The sequence below is a fragment of the Heteronotia binoei genome, chromosome 1, assembly GCF_032191835.1.
Source record: "Heteronotia binoei isolate CCM8104 ecotype False Entrance Well chromosome 1, APGP_CSIRO_Hbin_v1, whole genome shotgun sequence".
Lineage (NCBI taxonomy): Eukaryota > Metazoa > Chordata > Lepidosauria > Squamata > Gekkonidae > Heteronotia > Heteronotia binoei.
This window is the reverse complement of record NC_083223.1, coordinates 18,575,361-18,592,613: the sequence shown is the minus strand read 5'-3', so window position 1 is coordinate 18,592,613 and position 17,253 is coordinate 18,575,361. Positions and strand designations below refer to the sequence as shown.

The 17,253-nt window shown below is 44.7% G+C and overlaps 1 protein-coding gene across 1 annotated transcript in view; it reads left to right on the top strand.

Moving 5' to 3' along the window:
* The window catches only part of SLX9 (SLX9 ribosome biogenesis factor), a 106,943-nt gene that overhangs the window by 68,273 nt on the left and 21,417 nt on the right, over window positions 1–17,253 (top strand). The window contains exon 3 of the mRNA XM_060231491.1: window positions 12,836–12,904. Within this exon, the coding sequence (XP_060087474.1) occupies window positions 12,836–12,904 (69 nt within the window). The remainder of the gene's footprint in view (window positions 1–12,835; window positions 12,905–17,253) is intronic.

Below are 17,253 nucleotides of genomic sequence, written 5' to 3'. Positions count from 1 at the left end.
CTCATCATAGCTTGGAAGCTAAGTAGGGTTTCGCATGGCCAGCCCTTGAATGGGAGACCATCTACAATAAAAGCCCATCCGGAACTCATTTGCATATTAGACCACACACCCCTAATGGCACCATTGTTTCACACAGGGCTTTTTGGGTAGGAAAAGCCCAGCAGGGGACTCATTTGCATGTTAGGCCACACCCCCTAATGTCACCATTGTTTCACACAGGGCTTTTGGGGTAGAAAAAGCTCAGCAGGGGACTCATTTGCAAATTAGGCCACAGACCCTGACATCACCATTGTTTCACACAGGGCTTTTTATGTAGGAAAAGCCCAGCGAGGACTCATTTGCATATTAGGCCACACCCCGGCCACCAAGCCAGCCGAAACTCTGTTCCTTCTCAAAAAGAAGCCCTGGAGGTTACCAAGAAAGTTCGGGGCTACTATCCTGAGAAAGGCAATGGCAAAATCCCCTTTTTCCTTGAAAACATCATGAAGTGGGCTCTCACGGTGTTGCCATGAGCCGGCTTGCAACTCAATGGCAGGCTTCACTTTAAAAATAAGCAATAGATTCTCTTCTTGAAAGCGATCAGAGACGAAGAGAGAATGACTAAGGAACTTGTAGTGTACCCTATCTAAGGTTGCATCAAGGCCTTAATTAAGTTTTTAATCGATACGCTTTTATGGTTATAAGCAGCCTTTTTATTTAGTAAGAACGTAAATAAATGGGAAAAGTTCGGTTTTGATCAATGGTTTCAATTGGCCTTTCTTTCTCAGAGACGTAAATGGCCTCGATCAAGGGCCGTCCGTGCCTGGCATCAGCTCTGCCGTCATTTAGTCAGCAGCCCAGAACACTTTTAGCATCCCAGACTTTCCCTTCAATTTCCCTTTCTTGTCTCATTCGTGTCATTATTTTGGTGTGGTGGTTAAATGTGCAGACTCTTATCTGGGAGAACAGGGTTTGATTCCCCACTCCTCCCCTTGCAGCTGCTGGAATGGCCTTGGGTCAGCCATAGCTCTGGCAGAGGTTGTCCTTGAAAGCGCAGCTGCTGTGAGAGCTCTCTCAGCCCCACCCACCTCACAAGGTATCTGTTGTGAAGGAGGAAGGTAAAGGAGATTGTGAGCCGCTCTGAGATTCAGAGTATAGGGCAGGGTATAAATCCAATATGATCATCTTTTTTGTTGTCTCTGTGGACTCCTGCTTTTCGAAGGTTTAATTGGGTGCTTCTGGACGTTTTTATTTTTATTGCTGCTTGTAATTGTGTGTGTGTGTGTGCGAGCCATCAAGTTGTAGTCAGCTCCTGGTGACCCCCAGCTTATGAGGTTTTCAAGGCAAGAAATGAGCACAGGTGGTTTTCCATTGGCCTGCCTCTGTCTAGCAGCCGGAGTCTGTCTTGGGGGTCTCCTATCTGAGTGCTGACACTTCCGCACTGTGACAAGATCAGGCTTGTGTGGGCTATTAGGACTACTATATAGTGCAGGGGTCCTCAAACTTTTTAAATAGGGGGCCAGTTCACTGTCCCTCAGACTCTTGGAGGGCCGGACTGTTGTGGTGGCTGCCGTTACTGTACAAGGCCGCGGGCTGTCAGTTCTCCGTCTTCTGCATCTCTCTCCCTTCCCCACACCACACACCCCGGCCTGGGAACTCACCTCACCGCGATATCGCCTCACACTCTGTCTCCGCCACCTCAGCCCAGTGCCGGAAGTGTGCGTTGCTAATGCGAGTTTAGGTCGAACGTCGCTTCTGGTCTGATTTTGCCATAACCCAGCGGGCCGCATAAATGTCCTCAGCGGGCCGCATCTGGCCCGCGGGCCGTAGTTTGAGGACCCCTGATATAGTGTCTTACCCAGGGCTTATTTTGTAGGAGCTCCTTTGCATTATTATGCCACACCCTTCTTATGTAACCAGTCGTCCAAGAGCTTACAGGAGGCCCTGTAAGCTGATGTAGCCAATCCTCCCGGAGGCCCTGTAAGCTCCTGGAGGATTGGCTACATCAGGGGTGTGTGGCCTAATATGCGAAGGAGTTCCTGCTACAAAAAAAGCCCTGGTTATCCTTCTTTATTTTAGCTGGTGTATTAGTTTTTATTAGTTTTTCGTTGTTACAAACTGCCTAGCAATAGTTCATTGAGAACATGGAATGCATGCACATTGCACACTGACAAGATGGGACCTTAGATGTATATAGACTTGGATTCACTGGAGTGATGCCACAGTTGGGGGATTTCTTCCTGATTAACAGTCCCCGGCAACTGTGCTGCAGTGGGCATTTTGGGCTACAGCAGAAAGTGGGGGGAGGTGTTTGTGCGTGAGAAGGTCATGCTGTATGGATCCAAAGCCCTTCCCATCTGTGGAAATGCTCCTGTGGAACACAGCCATAATTTTCTTCTGAAGAAGCTACTTGTGGTTGATATTAGACAGATCCTGTCATCTGGCTCTAAATATATTCAGTATGTTCAAGTAGTTTCCCAAGTTATTGATGTTTTTGCCATTAGTCATTATTGTCAGAAGAGTATTTTTCCCATTAAAAATATGAACCGATCTGGCTGAAATTTGAGTGAAATGCTTAAATGTGAGAGGAATAACGGTATTATTTTGTCTTTGGCTATTCTGTGTTCTGCTCAGGTATTTTTTTGGTTCAGACAGGACCTAGTAAGTAAATAGACAATGCTTAAGTCAGCAGACCTATTGTAATGTTCTGTGCCGTAGAAGATATTGGATTTATATTCCGCCCTCCACTCAGAGTCTCAGAGTGGCTCACAATCTCTATCTTCCTCCCCCACAACAGACACCCTGTGAGGTGGGTGGGGCTGAGAGGGCTCTCCCCAGAAGCTGCCCTTTCAAGGACAACCTCTGCCAGAGCTATGGCTGACCCAAGGCCGTTCCAGCAGGTGCAAGTGGAGGAGTGGGGGAATCAAACCCGGTTCTCCCAGATAAGAGTCCTCACACTTAACCACTACACCAAACTGGCAGAAACCATCTGGTTTCTGCTTTTTTTCCTCTAGGTCAGGGTTTCCAGGTCCCAAATTCTTCTCGTCTGTCTTCTGTCCTACAATCAGTGTGGGTGTCTCGGATGTAATAAAATCAGTGCGGAACCACTAAAAACAAACAAACAGAAAGGGCTAGAGATTGGCCCAAATACCGAAACCGTAATGTATGAAAACAAAACACAAATTCTGGTTCTTCCCACACACGTACACAAGCTTTTTATTTGTGTACACAGCGAATGTGACAAAGTATGAAAGGCTATTAATATTTACTGAGAAGCTGAACAAAAGGTACAAAATATAATTTAAAGCATACCGAGTGCCCAAGTGAAGTAAATAATGGTTACACAACTGATATCTAGCACTTTGGTGTGATAAAAATAGTATGTTCTAAGTAGGTGGACAAACCCAGAAAGCATCTGTGTACTCTATTTTGTTCTGCAGAGCTTCTGAAAAGGGGACTATTTCACAAGCGCCGACAGCCTGTTGTCCATAATGCAGTCGGAGATTAGTCACAGGAGGTCTTTTAATAGTTTTTGTACTCGTAAAGATGGAAGACTCGTCTGCATAGAGTACACTTACTCAATATTTATTTGGCATTATTCTTTATCCTGCCTTTCTAGAAGTACCTTAAGGAAGCTTACGGTAACAATAAAAACATAGCATTTAATCTTACTGAAAGCCAGCGATAAAATAAGAACAAATGAATACTGAAAACACTAAAGGCAGCAAATAGGAAGCAATACACTTAGAAGCAGTCAACTAAAGATATCATATAAAAACAGTATAAAAGTAATCACATTAGTATTCTAGGGAACATCAAAAGAACCTCCGGGCACTAAAACATGTGTTGGTTTCTTGAAAAGATTTGTCTTCAAACTGTGTTTGAAGGGAGAGCCAGTTTGGTGTAGTGGGTAAGTGTGCAGACTCTTATCTGGGAGAACCGGGTTTGATTCCCCATTTCTCCACTGGCAGCTGCTGGAATGGCCTTGTGTCAGCGGTAGCTCTCTCAGCCTCCCCCCCCCCCCCACCTCACAGGGTGTCTGTTGTGAGGGAGGAAGATAAAGAAGATTGTGAGCTTCTCTGAGATTTGGAGTGGAGGGCAGGATATAAATCCAATATCTTATTGTGTTGAAATGCAGCAAAGAAAGGGTTAAGCACACTTATAGGAGGGAGATCCACCTTTAGGGTCCTATTGCTATGAGTATCTGCTAGTCTCACAGTAAGTCTCTGTAAGGATGACGAGTGGAGCCTTGGGAGATATTGGATCCAAGCCATATGGGACTTCATAGGTGCACCAGCATTATGAACTGATCCTGAAAACTAATTAGATAAATTTATATTGGCCACACTTTTTAATTTCCTAGCCACAGGGTTTTCTTTTACATTTTCCAGACTGTCTTCAAGGGCAGCCTCGCATAGAGTGTTAGCAGTAGTCCTGTCTGGATATCATCAAGGGACATTTAACTGTGGTTAACTGTCTACCTTCTACCTTTCTCCTGGAATGATCTCAATAGCAGAATTAGCTTGAGCTGGTAAATAGAACTTCCCCAGTCACTTGCCTATCCAGCAATAGATCCAGAGTCCTTAGGTTTGGTGAGTCAGTTTGGTGTAGTGGTTAAGTGCGTGGACTCTTATCTGGGAGAACCAGGTTTGATTCCCCATTTCTCACTTGCAGCTGCTGGAATTGCCTGGGGTCAGCCATAGCTATTGCAGGAGTTGTCCCTGAAAGGGCAGCTGCTGTGAGAGCCCTCTCAGCCCCACCCACCTCACAGGGTGTCTATTGTGGGGGAAGAAGATATAGGAAATTGTAAGCCACTGAGTCTCTGATTCAGAGAGAAGGGCAGGGTATAAATCTGCAGTCTTCTTTTCTTTTTCTGATCTTTCAGGGGGAAATATAATCCCAGCTAACACAGTCTGTATACACTCACTCCTAAATCAAGCCAGTTTTTCTCCTGAATTTACTTCTGTCTTGCCTGAATGTGGCTTGTCGATCTCTATCTAGTCTTTCTCTGATTCTCAAAGGTCTTCATGACCTCAGATAAAATGATAATGAGAGAGAGCTGGGCACTGTCAACATAGCGATGCACCTTAGTCCACCATGTGACTTCTCCTAATGGTCTCCTGCAGGTGCAAAGCATTGTGGGAGACAAGATAGAATTGTGAAGGCGAAGAACAAGACCCACAGCGCAACCTTCTGAGACCTGCCCCAAAGAAAGAAACACAGCAGCTGTCAAAGGACAGCAAGTTCTCTGCTCCAAAATAGCTGGCATGGGTTATTCAAGCCCACAGAACCAAGAAGAATGTATTACATTTTTCATATTGGCCTCACAAGACCTGTCATGGGACTGGAGGCACTAATCCAGCTATCATTAATGATACACCCTATCTGTTGGATATTTCAGCGCTAGCTGATTTAATAGGCCAGGATGGGATGAGCCACAATCAAACTAAGTTGTTTCATATCCAAACCTTTTTCCCTGGAGGAATGTTGTGGAACAGAGTTCCGGAACCTCTTTGTAGAAACAAAATTCTTAAAAAAAATAAAGCTTAAAAGATCACGAGAGGCACCTGTGTGTTTCTCGTACATTTCCCTCTTGAGAGTTCAGGCATCCCCTTTTCCAGAAAAAAAAGCCCTGACATATCTCAAGTTCCATCTACACACTAGTGTTGCAGCATTTATCCATGCAAACTCAACAAGAAAAAAAACTTGGGAAACATTAAACGCATTCATAATAAATTCAGGATCTGAGCCTGAGAAAATACGATCAGTCCTATCCACAAAGGTAGTGACCGTGAACGCACTACTATAACTAGTAAGATGATTCTAAGCAGATACAATACGGAAGCAAATATGATTTTGTTCTCACTGCTGCAGAATAGGTCCTGAAATGGGCTCCAACTTGTATTCCATTTGCCTTGGCATGTGTTTTTCCCCCGCCATCTGTCTAGTAATAACTTTTTCATAACCCCATGTTTCTCAGAGACCCCCGACTCTTGTGGGGTGGGGGGAGACTGTCATGTCTACTGCACAGTCTTATTATTTATTGATTTGATTTGTTAATCACCCTATCCCAGCTTACGCTGGGCTCCGGGCAATGTATGATAAAAGCATGAAGCCATAAAACAAACATACAAAGGCATTAAAATTCAAATAGGTTAGAAATAAATCCAGTTAAAAATAAATCCCAGATGGCTTCCCCAAGGGTGGAATTCTAGCAGGAGCTGCTTTGCATATCAGGCCATACACCCCTGATGTAGCCAATCCTCCAAGAGCTTACAAAGCTCTTTTTTGTAAGCTCTTGGAGGATTGGCTACATCAGGGGTGTGTGGCCTGATATGCAAAGCAGCTCCTGCTAGAATTCCACCCCGGAACAATGTATCTGATAGGAACTGCATTTGGAATTTTTTTAGTCCAACGGTGCCTTGGAAAATGAACATCTGGATTTCAGGTGATGGAAAGTGCCATCAAGCAGGGGTGGAATTCTAGCAGGAGCTCCTTTGCATATTAGGCCACACACCCCTGATGTAGCCAGTCCTCTAAGAGCTTACAAAAAAGAGCCTTGTAAGCTCTTGGAGGATTGGCTACATCAGGGGTATGTGGCCTAATATGCAAAGGAGCTCCTGCTAGAATTCCTTACAGGGCTTCCCTAAGGTTTATATCCCAATTTCTGGACCGCCTGGCCACTTTATGGTCCCCTAAAGTGGAGGCATTAGCTGTGCTCCTAGCAATGTCAGCAGGGGATTCGGAATTCCCCAGGAAATTATCTTAATTTGTGTCTGGGGTATGATCAGCTCCTATGGCTGCAGGTATTCTAATCTAGGGCATCACCATTATTGGCCTCACCAGGTAGAGAACTGTCCATGACAATGAATTTACATTAAACTTCTTCACCTTCAGATCACTATTCTACTAACCTGCACCAATGCCGAAAAATAATAGTATGGCTCTCTGCACGAGTAAGGCTTAGCACTGGGGCAGCCTTGATAGGCGGTAGGGTAGCCATGACGTCCTGAGGTGTTCCTGAAAGAGTAACCTGGCAGGCTACCCATCTCTTCATCCAGAGCCAGTTTGGTGCAGTGGTTAAGTGCGTGGACTCTTATCTAGGAAAACTGGGTTTGATTTCCCACTCCTCCACTTGCAGCTGCTGGAATGGCTTTGGGTCAGCCGTAGCTCTCGCAGGAGTTGTCCTTGAAAGGGCAACTGCTGTAAAAAGCTTTCTCAGCCCCACCCACCTCACAGGGTGTCTGTTGGGAGGGGAGGAAGGAGATTGTGACCGCTCTGAGATTCAGAGAATAGTAAAAAAAAAAAAAAAAGTTAAAGGTAGTCCCCTGTGCAAGTACCAGTCGTTTCCAACTCTGGGGTGACATTGCTTTCACAACGTATTCACGGCAGACTTTTTATGGGGTGGTTTGCCATTGCCTTCCCCAATCATCTACACTTTCCCCCCAGCAAGCTGGGGACTCATTTTACTGTCCTTGGAAGAATGGAAGGCTGAGTCAGCTTCCACTGGGATCGAACTCAGGTCATGAGCAGAACTTAGGACTGCAGTACTGCAGCTTTACCAGTCTGCACCACAGGGCTCCTACAGAGTATAGGGCGGGATATAAATTCAATTTCTTCTTCTTCTTCCTTTCCTCCATCCAAATATCACACATCGGTCTAGTATCACATCCAAAAACAGGCTTCCTCAGGAGGTGGTGGCGGGCTCTCCTTCCTTGGAGGTTTTTAAACAAGAGGCTAGATGGCCATCTGACAGCAATGAAGATCCTGTGAATTTAGAGGGAGATATTTGTGAGTTCCTGCATTGTGCAGGGGGGGTTGGACTAGATGACCCTGGAGGTCCCTTCCAACTCTGTGATTCTATGAATTATGGTTTCATCCATCACCAACCTTGTGTAGCTGGATATTAGGAGTCAGTGAGTGAGTGAGATGGTGTCTTGAGATAAGAGACAAGCCTTTAACAGTGCAGTTTTCCCTTTTCCTAGAACGGCTAATTGTCTTCCCACCGCCCACTCCAGACTGCAGCCTCAACTAAGTTAACATTTTGCCATTATGCTTATATCTCTTGTTGCACAAAAAAGATCTGCAAGGACAAAGAAGCAATAGAAAACTTGCTTTGGGAATATAAAGGACGGCAATACTCCAAGCATCCACTCCTCCCACTGTTAATTTTTCATGAACATGGATGGAGCTTGATGGTTCTGTCTCTTGGACCAACACTGAAGACCTACTTTTGATCTCTGTCATAGGATAGTGGTTTCTGAGGAGCTGAGACAAAATTGGGAGATTGAGCTGATCTATAGACTATAGGTTCCCTGTGGCGCAGAGTGGTAAAGCTGCAGTTTGAGCTCTCTGCTCACGACCTGAGTTCGATCCTGGCGGAAGCTGGGTTCAGGTAGCCGGCTTGAGGTTAAACTCAGCCTTCCAGCCTTCCGAGGTGGGTAAAATGAGTACCCAACTTGCTGGGGGGGGAAGTGTAGATGACTGGGGAAGGCAATGGCAAACCACCCTGTAAAAAATCTGCTGTGAAAACATTGTGATGCGATGTCACCCCAAAGCCAGAAATGACTGGTGCTTGCACAGGGAACTACCTTTACTTTTACAGACTAAAGCCCTTAGTTCGCCCTTGGAGACTGGAATACTTGCTCCACCCACAGGCATGCATTTTGAGTGTCGGTCCATATAGTATGAATGCTTCTCCATACAAAAATTAGCGCATGTAAGGAGAGGTGGGGAAGCTAGACTAGAATCCTTTTCCTCCCCAACATCTGGTTTTAACATGGAGGGTGGATAGTCTGTGTTGGAAATCCTTCAGTTTATCTGAATTGAGTCCAATAGTACCTGAGAAACCAACAAGATTTTGGCGGTATAAGTTTATGAGAGTCAGAACTGCCTTTGTCAGATACATGGTCATATATCTGACCAGGGGAATTTTGACTCTTGAAGGCCATACTCTCAAAATGTAGATGGACTCTGAGATGCTACTGGACTTGAACATCACTGCAGACCAGCATGGCTGCCCTCTGAAACTGGCCAACAGTTTGGTGTAGTGGTTAAGTGCGTGGTCTCTAATCTGGGAGAACCAGGTTTGATTTCCCACTCCTCCACATACAGCTACTGGAGTGACCTTGGGACAATGACAAGTTCTCATCAGAGCTGCTCTCAAGAGCAGCTTTCTGAGAGCTCTCTCAGCTCATCTACCTGATAGGGTGCCTGTTGTGGGGAGAGGAAGGGGAAAAAAGATTGTAAGCCGTTCTGAGACTCCCAAATGAAGGGCAGGGTATAGATCCAATAATCCATCTTCTCCCACTTCTCCTCCCCTTTTGTCATAGCAACCTATATTCAATATTTGTGACTTTTTGATCTGACAGCACAAATAACAAGCGCACCACAGAAAGGATGATGGGGTTTTATGCTTCAGACAACAAAATGTCTTTAGGCAACCGTGGCTCTCCTGGGTTACACAGATTGTCCATAAAATTTGCAATTCCAAGTTTCAAAATAAAGCAAGTTCCTCGCAGAGAGAGTATTTCAGGTCTTCAGTTCGTCACCTCCCTTCTTTCCACTTGCAAAGCTGATATGGCTACGTGTGTTGGGTTTTTATGCTTTGTTCCCATTGCGTTGTGATTCGGTGAAAAGCCCTGAGCTGGGCAACGGTTGACTTTATGAGAGGAAGCAAGAGAGGATTCGAGTCTCCTGTTGCTCCTAGCCAGCTCATCACTGTCACACGGTTGTCACTTTTTCTGTTTAGCTTCATTCCTTTCGACAAGGAGAAAAAAAAAACCCTCTCGCCTAAAAACAGTTCCTTGCTATTCTTAGGCTGTAAACAGTCCTATCGCCCCACCCCTCCTCCATCCCTGAAGCTCAGACAGAAAAAGCTAGCATTTTAAAGGGAGAAACTGTGTGTTTAACTTAACATATATAGGTCTTTTCTTCTTCATAATGCTAATAAGTGTGTGGAGGAGCTGGTTTTGAATTGTTGGTGGGCCTTGAAGGGTTAAAACACTCTCTGCTTTCCTCGCATGCTCCCAAGGCAAGTTGAGGCTGCTATTTGCATTTTGTCTGCCTGAACAGTCAGTGGTTCTCTCTGCCAGTGGAAGAGAAAACACACAGGGAAAGGGGATTGGGCAAAAGCAGGCAAGATGAGAGAGGTCTACCCAGGCCTTGAATTCAGCAGGAGCTCACAGGAGCACAGCTCTTGAACCTTTCTGAAGGCCCCCCTCCTCCTCCCCCCCACCTACCTTGTTCATTGAATAGTAGGTGCAGCTGCATAACAATCCCTGGATTAGGAGAGTGGACAGCCAGCCAGCTACCTGGGGCTTTGCCACACTCGCAGCAGCCCTCATTAACCCCTGGAGAAGCCCATACCACCCTTTCTCCACTTTTTATGTGATTTTGGGTGGCAGGTGGCTTGCTGGCCTTTTGACTGGGAGGGGGGTGGCCAAGGAGAGCCCCATGTGAACAAGGCCTGCTTGGGCTGGCTGGATCTCTGGCCAGTCCATAAGAACATAAGAACAGCCATGTTGGACCAGGCCAATGGCCCATCCAGTCCAACACTCTGTATCACACAGTGGCCAAAAATTTATATATATATACACACACACACACACTGTGGCTAATAGCCACTGATGGACCTCTGCTCCATATTTTTATCTAACCCCCTCTTGAAGCTGGCTATGCTTGTAGCCGCCACCACCTCCTGTGGCAGTGAATTCCACATGTTAATCACCCTTTGGGTGAAGAAGTACCTCCTTTTATCCGTTCTAACCCGACTGCTCAGCAATTTCATTGAATGCCCACGAGTTCTTGTATTGTGAGAAAGGGAGAAAAGTACTTCTTTCTCTACCTTCTCCATCCCATGCATAATCTTGTAAACCTCTATCATGTCACCCCACAGTCGACGTTTCTCCAAACTAAAGAGCCCCAAGCGTTTCAACCTTTCTTCATAGGGAAAGTGTTCCAAACCTTTAATCATTCTAGTTGCCCTTTTCTGCACTTTTCCCAATGCTATAATATTCTTTTTGAGGTGCGGTGACCGGAATTGCACACAGTATTCCAAATGAGACCGCACCATCGATTTATACAGGGGCATTACGATACTGCCTGATTTGTTTTCAATTCCCTTCCTAATAGTACCCAGCATGGCGTTGGCCTTTTTTATTGCAGTCCAAGCAGGCCTCGCTCACCTGGGGCTCTCCTTTCTTGCGTTGGGTTCCTTTTGGCTGGTGGTGGGGCAGCAAACACTAATGAGTTATGCTAATGAGCTCCACCCCCTATTTTTCTACAAAACGACCCCTGGGGCTACCACTCTTAATCCCCCCACCACCAACCTATGTTGATCAACCTATGGTATATCTCTTCTGAATAGTTGTTTTGGGAGTAGGGAGAAGATGGGAGAGAGTAACACGTGTAAATCGAACGTAAGGGAGACGAGAATAGTAAAGAGTCCAGTAGCGCTTTTAAGACTAACAAAATCTTATTGTAGCATAAGCTTTCAAGAAGGGCCGCTCTCTCCAAGAATAGAGACTTTGGATGGTTATCTCATTACCAGAAGTAACTGCCTTTCCCTTTCAGGTATTCCGTTCAGATTCATCAATGGAAGGAAGTGGTCAGTCAGCCCGGATTGCGCATTCTACCTTTTCCATGACTTCTGCAACTGCTTTGCACTGACATGGCACTCGCTTCCTGCACCCATTCTCCCCTCCTCTTACCACCTATATCTCTCTGGCCAGTTTCTGTGTGCCTTCCATGTATCTGTTTCTCCAAAGCTTATGCTACAATAAAATTGGTTAGTCTTAAAGATGCTACTGGGCTGTTTACTATTTTGCGACAACAGATTGACACAATTAACTCCTCTGCATCTGTGACCGGGGAGAGGAGAGGCATAATCGAGCGTCGCCCGATCTTGACTGCTCCCTGCCCTCTTCTTGCCCATCTGAACACACTTAACAATTCTTTTCAGCATTTCTGTGTAACAATATCCAGGGGGAATATGCTTCGTGCGTCTGTGATCCATAAAGGCTTTATACTAAGATACATTTCATGGCTTGTTAGGTTCAAAAAGGTTCTGTCTTTTGTTATCTGCCACAAGCTCTTCTGAAAGAAGAGAAGAAGATGATGATGATGGATTTATATCCCGCCCTCTTCACTGAATCTCAGAGTGGTCACAATCTCCTTTATCTTCTTCCCCAACAACAGACACCATGTGGGGTGGGTGGGGCTGAGAGAGCTCTTGCAGCAGCTGCCCTTTCAAGGACAGAGTCTCAGAGCGGCCTACAATCTCCTTTCCCTTCCTCCCCCACAACAGACACCCTGTGAGGTGGGTGGGGCTGGAGGGGGCTCTCACAGCAGCTGCCCTTTCAAGGACAGTCTCAGAGCGGCCCACAAACTCTTTTCCCTTCCTCCCCCACATCAGACACCCTGTGAGGCGGGTGGGGCTGGAGAGGGCTCTCACAGCAGCTGCCCTTTCAAGGACAACCTCTGCCAGAGCTATGGCTGACCCAGGGCCATTCCAGAAACTGTAAGTGGAGGCGTGGGGAATCAAACCCGGTTCTCCCGGATAAGAGAATCTCCCAGACATCTTTCAGACCTCTCCCTCCCCATCTATTTGTCTTCCTCCCTCCCTCCCCTTTCCTTCCTGTCTTGCAGGTCTCAAACATCTGACGCTCATGTCTTGTGGCTCTCAGACATCTAACGTGTATTCCTTGTGGCTCTTACATTAAGCAAGTCTGGCTACCCCTGACCTGTGGTCTAGTGCAAGGGTGGCCAAACTGGTAAAAGCTGCTTGCCTGCCGCAGGATGGGAGCACTGAGGGAGAAAATGTTACTCATCCTCCTCTGTGTAATTTTTTTTCCAGGTGAAGAAAAGAAGGTTCCTTTGTCTAAGAAAGATAAAATGAAGCTCCGGAAGGAGAGATGGCTGCAGAGTAAGTCAGCTTTGCTTGTGCTAGGCATTCGGGACTGGGTTGTCTGGAAGGCGTCAGAAGGGTTGCCACCAATGGTTCCCTCTATAGTAGTCTGGACATTCAGCCGTTGTTCATTGATGGTGTTATGGTAGAACAGGTGACAGAATGGAAGTTTTTGGGAATTACTATGAAACAGGATCTAACATGGGGGGCAAATACTTTAGCGCTAGAGAAAAAGGCCCAGCAACGACTATACTATTTAAGACTCTTAAGATCACAACAACTGTCAGGGAGTCTGCTGGTTGCCTTTTATCGAAGTTCCATTGAGAGCATTTTATCTTATTGCCTCTGCGTGTGGTTTGGGAGCTGCACGGAAGCAGAGAGAAGGGTGCTCCAAAGAGTGATGGCGAGAGCACAGAAGATTTGTGGATGTTCTCTCCCCTCATTGGTGGATCTGTATGATATGGGATGTAAAAGGAAGATACAAATGATCTTAAGGGACCCTTCACATCCGGGCCACTTGCTATTTGAGATCTTACCGTCAGGTAGGCAATATAGAGTGTTGAAGGCTAAGGCAAATAGATTCAAGGGTAGCTTCTATCCAAGTGCCGTGGTTAGGCTAAATGCAGGGTTATGAATGGTTATTTGTTTTTAGATGCATTTAAATGGTCTATGTATATGTTCTTTTTGGGGGGTGTTGATGTGTTGGTATGTTTGTGGAAGAGCACCTCATTTCATTGCTCTCATTTTCTTTTTTGAGAACAATGACAATAAATTTATCTATCTATCATCTATCTATCATCTATCTATCTATCATCTATCTATCTAATCTATCTATCTATCATCTATCTATCTATCATCTATCTATCATCTATCTATCTATCTTCTATCTATCTTCTATCTATCTATCATCTATCTATCTATCATCTATCTATCTATCTATCATCTATCTATCATCTATCTATCTATCATCTATCTATCTATCTATCATCTATCTATCTATCTTCTATCTATCTTCTATCTATCTATCATCTATCTATCTATCATCTATCTATCATCTATCTATCATCTATCTATCTATCATCTATCTATCTATCTTCTATCTATCTATCATCTATCTATCATCTATCTATCATCTATCTATCTATCATCTATCTATCATCTATCTATCTATCATCTATCTATCATCTATCTATCATCTATCTATCATCTATCTATCTATCTATCATCTATCTATCTTCTATCTATCATCTATCTATCTTCTATCTATCTATCATCTATCTATCATCTATCTATCTATCATCTATCTATCTATCTATCTATCATCTATCTATCTATCATCTATCTATCTATCATCTATCTATCATCTATCTATCTATCTATCTATCTATCATCTATCTATCATCTATCTATCATCTATCTATCTATCATCTATCTATCTATCTATCATCTATCTATCTATCATCTATCTATCATCTATCTATCTATCTATCATCTATCTATCTAATCTATCTATCTATCATCTATCTATCTATCATCTATCTATCATCTATCTATCTATCTTCTATCTATCTTCTATCTATCTATCATCTATCTATCTATCATCTATCTATCTATCTATCATCTATCTATCATCTATCTATCTATCATCTATCTATCTATCTATCATCTATCTATCTATCTTCTATCTATCTTCTATCTATCTATCATCTATCTATCTATCATCTATCTATCATCTATCTATCATCTATCTATCTATCATCTATCTATCTATCTTCTATCTATCTATCATCTATCTATCATCTATCTATCATCTATCTATCTATCATCTATCTATCTATCATCTATCTATCATCTATCTATCACCTATCTATCTATCTATCATCTATCTATCTATCTATCTATCTATCTATCTATCTATCATCTATCTATCTATCATCTATCTATCTATCATCTATCTATCTATCATCTATCTATCTATCATCTATCTATCTATCTATCATCTATCTATCTATCTATCATCTATCTATCATCTATCTATCTATCATCTATCTATCATCTATCTATCTATCATCTATCTATCATCTATCTATCTATCTATCTATCATCTATCTATCATCTATCTATCTATCTATCATCTATCTATCTATCTATCATCTATCTATCTATCATCTATCTATCTATCTATCTATCATCTATCTATCTATCATCTATCTATCATCTATCTGTCTGTCTGTCTGTCTGTCTATCTCTAAGCTGAGGTAGCATGAGCTAGCTCCCAGATTTTTAGCCTCCAGCTCACACATTTTTGTCTTAGCTCAGGAAGGATGACCCCAGAGCACAATCATTGATGCAGCAGCTCACAACTTGAATGCCAGGAGCTCACAAAGTAGAGTTTTTGCTCACAGGACTCTGCAGCTTAGAGGGAACATTGGTTGCCACGTCCCGTGAAGCGTTGCCGGTCGTGAATGCTCAAGCGATCAGCGTGCCAGATGGTGGTGGCTTCCATAAGCTCCCCAGTCTGCTCTGGTTCTCTTGAAACTTTTGAAGTGAAATGTTCATTGAGGGCCTTGCTTCCCCCGGGGAGCTCAGGGTTGCATCAAGTCCTCCCCCATCTTATTGTTGCTGCAGCTCTCTGAGATAGATTACGCCGAGATGGAGAGCGATTTGCCCAAGGTCGCCCCTCGTGGTTGAGTGGAAACAGGAACAGCTTCCTTGGCCCATCCTCTTGACATTCTAATCATTACCACAGTAGATTTCCTTGGGGGCTCCATTGAAATATCATGAACAAACCATGGTTGGTTTGTGGCTAGAATGAGCCAGGAAATCCTCAAACAAGCACGTTCAGTGTAGTAGTTAAGTGTGCGGAATCTTATCTGGGAGAACTGGGGTTGATTCCCCACTTCTCCACTTGCAGCTGCTGGAATGGCCTTGGGTCAGCCATAACTCTCGCAGAGTTGTCCTTGAAAGGGCGGCTTCTGTCAGAGCTCTCTCAGACCCCCGCCACTCACATGGTGGTGGAGGAGGGTTCAAGAAGATAGCCATTCTGAGATTCAAAGTGTAGGGTGGGATATAAATCCAGTATCTTTTTCCTCCTCCTCCTCTTATGCCCAGCACCAAGGCTGAAGGCATTTTAGTTTAGACTTAACCTCATTTTGTCTGAATCAGGCAGTTTAACAGATGGGTGGAAAGGAACAGGCCGCTGGGAGAATATTCTTCCCTGAGTAATTCCCACTGCTTGGCAGCATAAGCATTACCTGGAGGAAATTAGTTGATGTGTGTGTGTTTTTTGTTTCCGGCTGAGATAGCACACTTGCTGTAACATTGTCAACCAAGTCAATGTGATTACCATCCTGAGCATCAGCGCAATAAGGTGCTGGGAAAAGGCAACTTGACTGTTGAATGCAGATTCATAACTTCTTAGAATGATTCCGGGTTAGAGCTGCCATTCCCTGATTGGGAAACACCGCACACCAAATGTTGCAATATAAATGCAAAACACTCTTTTACTCAACCACTTTATCACTGTAATTCTTAAGTGTCCTGCAAAGCAAATAAACAGTCCTTAGTAGAAACACAAACTTTAAATGTTGCCAGGTATGAAACTCTGCTGTCGTCTTGTCTTTCTGTTGAGAGACGCAGATAGCCTGGCTGTTCCTCTTTGAAGAGTAATTCAACAGGTGTAGTAGCAGCGACACGAGTCCTAGGTTCAAGTTCGTGTTTCCTTTACACTTCCTCTGGCCGCTAGTTTTACACTCTGGAACTCCTGCCATAGCTATGGCTGCCCCAAGGCCATTCCAGCAGGTGCAAGTGGAGGAGTGGGGAATCAAACCCCGTTCTCCCAGATAAGAGAGCCATGGCTGACCCAAGGCCATTCCAGCAGCTGCAGGTGGAGGAGTGGGGAATCAAACCCCGTTCTCCCAGATAAGAGAGCTATGGCTGCTCCAAGGCCATTCCAGCAGGTGCAAGTGGAGGAGTGGGGAATCAAACCCCGTTCTCCCAGATAAGAGAGCTCTGGCTGACCCAAGGCCATTCCAGCAGGTGCAAGTGGAGGAGTGGGGGAATCAAACCCTGTTCTCCCAGATAAGAGAGCTATGGCTGACCCAAGGCCATTCCAGCAGCTGCAAGCGGAGGAGTGGGGGAATCAAACCCCGTTCTCCCAGATAAGAGAGCTATGGCTGCCCCAAGGCCATTCCAGCAGGTGCAAGCAGAGGAGTGGGGGAATCAAACCCCGTTCTCCCAGATAAGAGAGCTATGGCTGCCCCAAGGCCATTCCAGCAGGTGCAAGTGGAGGAGTGGGGAATCAAACCCGGTTCTCCCAGATAAGAGTCCGCACACTTAACCATTACACCAAACTGGCTCTCTTGATA